Source organism: Danio rerio, chromosome 5 (assembly GCF_049306965.1).
Source record: "Danio rerio strain Tuebingen ecotype United States chromosome 5, GRCz12tu, whole genome shotgun sequence".
Lineage (NCBI taxonomy): Eukaryota > Metazoa > Chordata > Actinopteri > Cypriniformes > Danionidae > Danio > Danio rerio.
Window position 1 is genome coordinate 43877926 of NC_133180.1, and position 7483 is coordinate 43885408.

General features: G+C 34.6%; 1 protein-coding gene across 3 annotated transcripts in view; it reads right to left on the reverse strand.

The window, feature by feature from the left end:
• Nucleotides 1-3628: 3628 nt before the first annotated feature.
• Nucleotides 3629-7483, reverse strand: part of si:dkey-245n4.2 — a 314713-nt gene continuing 310858 nt past the window's right edge. For all 3 annotated transcript variants that reach the window (XM_073951364.1, XM_021476610.3, XM_005165434.6), the window contains 4 exons: nucleotides 5998-6501; nucleotides 4740-4868; nucleotides 4200-4290; nucleotides 3629-4007 (listed from right to left, as the gene is read on the reverse strand). In XM_073951364.1, coding sequence (XP_073807465.1) covers nucleotides 3800-4007; nucleotides 4200-4290; nucleotides 4740-4868; nucleotides 5998-6501 — 932 coding nt within the window. In that variant the 3' untranslated portion in view covers nucleotides 3629-3799. The remainder of the gene's footprint in view (nucleotides 4008-4199; nucleotides 4291-4739; nucleotides 4869-5997; nucleotides 6502-7483) is intronic.

Below are 7483 nucleotides of genomic sequence, written 5' to 3' on the forward strand. Positions count from 1 at the left end.
GAATAAATTCAATATTGATTTGATTTGAAATTATTTTAAAAGAAAATAGTCTGTACAGCATCCAGGAGGTCTTTGAAATGAAACTCTGGTCAGTATGTTGTTATTAGAAAGGGTTAGTTTACCCCAAAATCTAAACTGTAGAGTTAATTACTCACCCTCGTGTTATTTCCATGACACCTTTTTTAATTATCTGTACACAAATTAAATATTTTAGATCAAATTCAAGAGGAAGTCAAAATCTGACTTCAGTTGCTTAATTGTAATCATAAGAAGCTCCAAGAACACCTTTTCTCTTCCTTGTAAGGTCAGGGTACATATTTACTATGGCTAATATGACATATTGCAATTTGAGTCAGCAGTGCAACACAAGCATCATATATCCTGTAAAAGCACACTCTGGCCTGATGCAGAAGACATTGACAAACAAACCTAATTTTACAGTTTTATTGGTGCACAAAAAAGTTCTTGGAGCTTCATATGATTATATTTAAATAATTGAAATCACATTACACATTTGGACAATGTTTCTGGTCCCTTTTCTGCATTTTTTTAGGACTGTTGCTGTATATAGAGGATGAGCTCTCAAATTTCATCTAAAATATCTTAATTTGTGTCCAGAAGGTGAACAAAGGTCTCAGGGAATTGGAATGAGGGAGAGTAACAACAGAAATTAATATAGTGGTGAAGCAACCCTTTGAAGTTGAGATAATGACTCTTTGACTTTCATTTCCCACTTGTTCTGGAGCAACACAACAAATAATTAAATTCATTGACCATGACCTTGCAATTGGCAGTGATTCCCTGGAAATTCTTTAGAAATGCTGGCTAAATCAGAAGCAATTATTCTGAGCAATAACTCATCAATGCAGGTCTTTCATTTCGCTTGGGACCCACACAAGTTAAAGGTCCCGTGAAGTCATTTGAAATGTGCATGTTGTTGGACGTAATCTTAAATGAAACATGAAAACAAGGCAGTACATATAGTAGCCCCTCCCTTTAAAATAGCAGCTCAGGCTCATTACGAATATATACCCAGGTTTAAATTACTGGGGACAGCGAAATACGGCTCACAGTTTTTGTTTTTGCAAATCCACCAGAGGCCACTGTGTATGCTTTTTGATGATCTCAATTTTTACTTGCGTATCCTCTTCTCACATAAATCCACTAAAGGGCGCAATATACACTTAAACGCAATATACACCTTTTCTCAACTGACTGACTGACCCACCCACCTCTGTCCCTAAATCCAACCGATAGTGTTTTCAACAGCAATACAGAAAAAGAAAAGCTGTTGCAAACGTGTAATTTTCCACATTTTCAGCCGGCAGTTGTTTTTTTTCCCTTTGTTTTACCTGGTTTCTGGAACTGTTGTTCACCAGACTTGAACTTTGTCATCACAGTCTTTTTCACTCAGCTCCATGTCCCAAGTCTATCGGCGTATGTGGCAAGCTACTGGTCAAACTGGTAACACCAGAAAAGCTGTCCATACGGAGGTAAATGGTCAGCTGGTATTACTAAAAGAAATAGAAGCTGCCAGTGGTGTCACACTGCCCCGTAGTGGTTCACTTTATTGATGAAATGCAGCCATACATACCTCTGGCTACATATTACGCACTCTCCAGAAATGTAGAAAAGGGTATCCAAAATGTTCCTGTGTTGGCCAATAGCATTTCATTTTAAGCTCTGCCAGAGATTAAGTGCATCAAGTCCATCTGGAAGTGGGCAGGGCATGTCAGATACCAAAGAGCATTTGATTGGTCTGAAGATTTGAAGAAAACTGCGAAGTATTAGGTTATGCTAAAGTCTTATTGATCAATTTAGGCGGAAGTGACAACAAACCATAAGCTTTGGATGTTTATACCTTCTAAATAGAAATTTTGTTTTGGAGCACAATGACATATCCTTAGGACTAACATAGTGATTTAAATTTTTCGTGACCTTTAAGACTCATTCATACCAAGGATGAAAAGTGAAAACTATACCAATAATAATATAAAAACTGTTCCCTATTTAAAATCATAGCAGCCAAAACATCAACAACACAAAGTAATAACATGCTCCCAAAAATAAAGGAACAAAAGCTATCACTGGAATGCTACTTTTTCAAATGCTACATTTTTGTACATGTAGGGTCCATATTGGTACCATAAATGTGCATATTAAAGGTACTGTGTACCTTGTCAAATTTTTAGACATGAATATTTGCTCTTATAGTACCAATATGGAACCTTTAGCTAATAAAATGTACTGTACTGTAAAAAAAATAATCAAATAAAATAATAATTATATATATATATATATATATATATATATATATATATATATATATATATATATATATATATATATATATATATATATTAGGGATGTAACGGTATTGTAAATACCGTCATACCGCAATAGCAATTTTTTCCGATATTACCGTAGTCGCATGACTCAATAAAACTATAGATCTTCTGAGAAAATTTGCTCAGGCGAATGAAGCGAACGGGAGGTAGCGGAAACTACAATTCCCATCAGCCCAGGCGTGGCCATCATCCTTTGCGGTCTGTTGTTGCTACAGATCCAGTAATGCGGAAATGGAGTGTGCTGCTAGTAGCGGGGATGAAAAAGAGCTGGAAATGATCGAACCTAAAGCGGGTGTTGTCGCCGCGCGCGTTCTGAATAGTGGTGTTGTCGCGCGCGTTCTGATCAGCTGGGTTGTCACGTGCATACTGTAAAGCAGGGAGGGGGGGTTGAGCGCGCATACTCATGAGCAGTGTTGTCGCGCGCCTACTGAATGGCAGGACGGAGGGTGTGTCGCGTCGCAGGGGCACTTTTGATCATTTTGGAAGGGCATTTTCTATCCAAGACTAAAAAGGGCATGTGCAATGCACAGGTTAAGCCCTATGTGTGCACGTGCCTGCAAGTTGGGGGATACGACAAATAATAGCCATGGGGACTGCAGAAACACAGCACACTGTTCAGATTGATGCAGACATTGACTTGTACCGCAAAGAGACCTCTATCTCACTCATGGCTTGTCCTCTCAAGTTGGGGAAAGACATTGCACAACGTTACCCACTGCTGTCAACCTGGGCCAAGTCATATCTCTTTCCCAGAAACCTCAGTCCCAAATGAGAGGGTTTTTTTCTGTTGCAGGGGACATTGTAAATACCCAGAGATACCAGCTTTTACCAGATTATAGTTATATGATAATTTTCCTTAAAACCCATCTCTATCTAAGTGAGTGAGTGTGATTAAATGTTGAATGTGATGAGTTTTCAACAATACTAAATTGAAACTTTATTTTTTTACATGGTTTAATAATTTTTTGTTATTAAAATTGAAGTTCCTGTTTCAAAGCTTACAGATAGATGGCTAATTTGTATGTCATTGACACTTTTTTGGAGTATTTTCATAAGTTTTGTTTTTCCTGTAAATGATTCAATAAATACCGTACCGTGACATTCATACCGAGGTATTACCGTACCATGAAATTCTGATACCGTTACATCCCTAATATATATATATATATATATATATATATATATAAATATATATATATATATATATATATATATATATATATATATATATATATATATATATATATATATATATATATCAGTTTTTATTCCTTTTATTTCTAAGAGTGTATATTGTTGAAATCTCTTTTAAAAAGATTTTCATTAAAGGCCGATCAGAATCCCCTAAGGAGTTGAGCAGCAGACAATAACACTAAATCATGGAGATGCCAGAACAGTATAAGTAAAAGTATAACTCTTGGTATGAACAGGCCTTTAGTCTTGACCACAGTTTAATCGGTTAGATATGTTTCAAACAGTGGGGTGACTGTTCCGTCTTTCCACTCGACAAGGATCTCGCCCCGCTGGATGGAGGCGGACTGAGCAGGTTTCATAGGGTGTCTGGTTAAAGGGGCTCTCTCACTGGGCACTGGAGACCCTGGCAGACTGGCATCTCCTGTTGGTGTGTAGGATTTCAACACCACCACTGTCTTCTTTCTCCTGAGCATGAAGAAGAAAACCACTTATGAAGGGAAAATCTGAGGATTCACTTGTTATGAAACAGATTACATTGGGCATGTTCAGATAGATCAGTTACATAACCAAGAAAAAACAAACAGACTTTTACTTGAAATTAAATGCTGGCATTGGGAGTTTGAGACTTTATTTACTAAAACATGAGAAGAATGTTACCTGTTCTGGTAGATGTTAAGGGTCAGGATCACAAGCCCGAGTAACAGGGCCAAGATGCTCAGAAGCATCATTGTCATTTTCCAGCCTGTACCTGTTTTTAAACATGTTTTTTTATATCACAAATTAAAACAATAATTTTACTCATATCCTGCACTTGTATGTCATATGTATGTCTTTCATTCTTTTGAGGATTTTCAGTGTTTATTGTTTGAAGAAAATATATTAGCTTATATTTATGACATGCTAGTCTAGTAATATATATATATATATATATATATATATATATATATATATATATATATATATATATAGGCAGTAGTAACTAATAAGTAAGTACTTGTATGTATGGATGAAATAATAATATATATTTTTAAAAAGTACTGCCATGAAAACAGATTTAGGCTACATGGTAAATGACAACATCTATCTGCAACATGTTTCCTCTCCGCTATCGCCCCCATGTGGACATAATGGAAACGAACTTTTATAGGGTGAGAAAACTTCAATATTTGATTGTTTATTTCCTACGTTCACACTTACCATAGTCTGTTGTAAAGACATTAACAGAAGGATCTCTTGGCTCTGCACTGCCTTGAGTTTCAGACATTGAATCTGAAGTCTGTGTTGCTTCGGTGGACTTTATTTTGGAGGTCTGGACATTACTCCCAGCTAAATAAAGAATTAAAAATTACAATTTCCGATATAGCAAGATAGTGTTTAGATAGCATGATTAGCTATTAGAAAACAACCACTGTGCACAAGGTTTCCACGGTTTAGACCACTGTATTGGACAAATCATTTATGATTTCAGATTTTTTACATTATCTAACAGAGATTAATGAAAAATGTTTTTCACTTGTTGAAAGTTAGGTACAAATAATTAGAATTAAAATACAGAAATTACTTTTTATCTTATATGTATCAGACTAGATCTGAATGCAGTTCAAATAGAAATGAATTTAGATCTTTAACCAGAAACAACAATTGATTTGTATTTTTGTGTTTTCCATTCAGTTTTTTTTCTTTGGTTTTCCCTTCCAAGAATGCACTATTAACCCTTTGAAAAAAAAAAATGTAAATAATAATAATAATAATAATAATAATAATAATAATATATATATATATATATATATATATATATATATATATATATATATATATATATATATATATATATTTATATATATATATATATATATATATATATATATATATATATATATATATTATATATATATATATATATATATATATATATATATATATATATATATATATATATATATATATATATATATATATATATATATAAATTCACTAGCAACATAAGGAGTTAAGAAATGCACTCCAAACATTTTTTTTCTTTGTAGGGTAGTTAAAGGATTAAAAATACAAATTACAAAAACAGTTCCCTATAGTTTTTAGTAAACAATTTCTAGAATAGCTCTTTTTCTCTAGGTATTAAAAAGGATTTAATAATCTAGATACTATTTTCTTAGTATTAAATATATAGATTTTTTCCAATGTAAGGATTGACATTTTGTGGAATGAAAAAAAATCTATGCATGTTAAACATTCTTCATGAAACCATTAATGCCAGTGATATATTGTAGTTAGTATGATGACCAAATGGCAAATAATTAAAGAAAGATAAATTGCAGAATGTCTAATATGAGTGATGTAGATAGGAACACAAGACTGAAAAAGTGGATGCATTGCCATTATTCAGAATGATGGGATGACTGAATGTACTACGAAAGACTATTATTGTGGAAGAACTCTAATCGAACTCTCTTACAATGCCAATAGCGAATTTGAGTGAGGATTCGGGGTCCGGTTGAAATTGTCTGTTGAGACTCTTGCAACATATTCTGGTTTTGGAGTGTGCTCTCTGTCTCCTCGCATACCGTATGATTAGCCAGGGTCCTCCACTTGCTGCCTTTCCCACGATCTTTGGAAAGGAAGACCTTGGAGGAATCATGACGTGCGCTCAGGTGCAGACCCTTGCCATGTAATGTGAGGAGACCCTTTTTAGAGCAGCTCCAGGACTGGCCCTCACGATCCTTCTCCTCAGATCTGCACTCCTGCAACCACACGCTCTCATGCTCTTGGATCTGGGGTGCAGTTAAACACCCTCCTGTCTTAGGGTTGCTCAGGGAGCGAGTCTCTGGGTTCCAGAGCCACTCTTGCAGAGCTGAATCTGCTCTGCACTCCTGTAGGGTAAGCCTGCTGCTAACCTCATCTTCATTTACCCTTACACACTTTTTTAGCTCTTCGTTCCTTATCATGAGTCCTGTCACTTCTGCAAGCAAAGCAGAAGATTATTGGTAGCTATATGTTTGCATAGGTATATATACCCATCGGCCCCTTTATTAGGTACACCTGTCCAACTGTTCGTTAATGAAAATTTCTAATCAATCACATAGCAGCAACTCAATGCATTTAGGCATGTAGACATGATCAAGATGATCTGCTGCAGTTTAAATCAGAATGAGGAAGAAAAGTGATTTAAGTGACTTTAAACATGGCATGGTTGAGTATTTTAGGAACTGCTGATCTACTGAGATTTTCATGCACAATCATCTCTAGGGTTTACAGCAGGGGTGTCCAAACTTTTTAGGCCGAGGGCCAGATGCAAAAAAAACAACGTTGTCGCGGGCCAAATTATACATACATCACACAGACACGCATATATATATATATATATATATATATATATATATATATATATATATATATATATACATATATACAGTTGAAGTCAGAATGGTTAGCCCCCCTAAATTGTTAGCCCCCGTTTATTTTTTCCCCATTTTCTGTTTAACGGAGAGAAGATTTTTTTTCCACACATTTCTAAACATATTAGTTTTAGTAACTCATTTCTAATAACTGATTTATTTTATCTTTGCCATGATGACAGTAAATAATATTTGACTAGATATTTTTAAGACACTTCTATACAGCTTAAAGTGACATTTAAAGGCTTCACTAGGTTAATCAAGTTAACTAGTCAAGTTAAGGTAATTAGGCAAGTTATTTTATTACAATGGTTTGTTCTGAAGACTTAAGGGGCTTATAATTTTGACCTTAAATGGTTCATAAAAAAATTTAAACCACTTTTATTCTAGCCGAAATACAACAAATAAGTCTTTCTCCAGAAGAAAAAAATATTATCAGACATACTGTGAAAATGTCTTTGCTCTGTTAAACATCATTTGGGAAATATTTAAAAAAGAAGAAATAAATCAAAGAGGGGCTAATAATTCAGACTTCAAGTGTGTGTA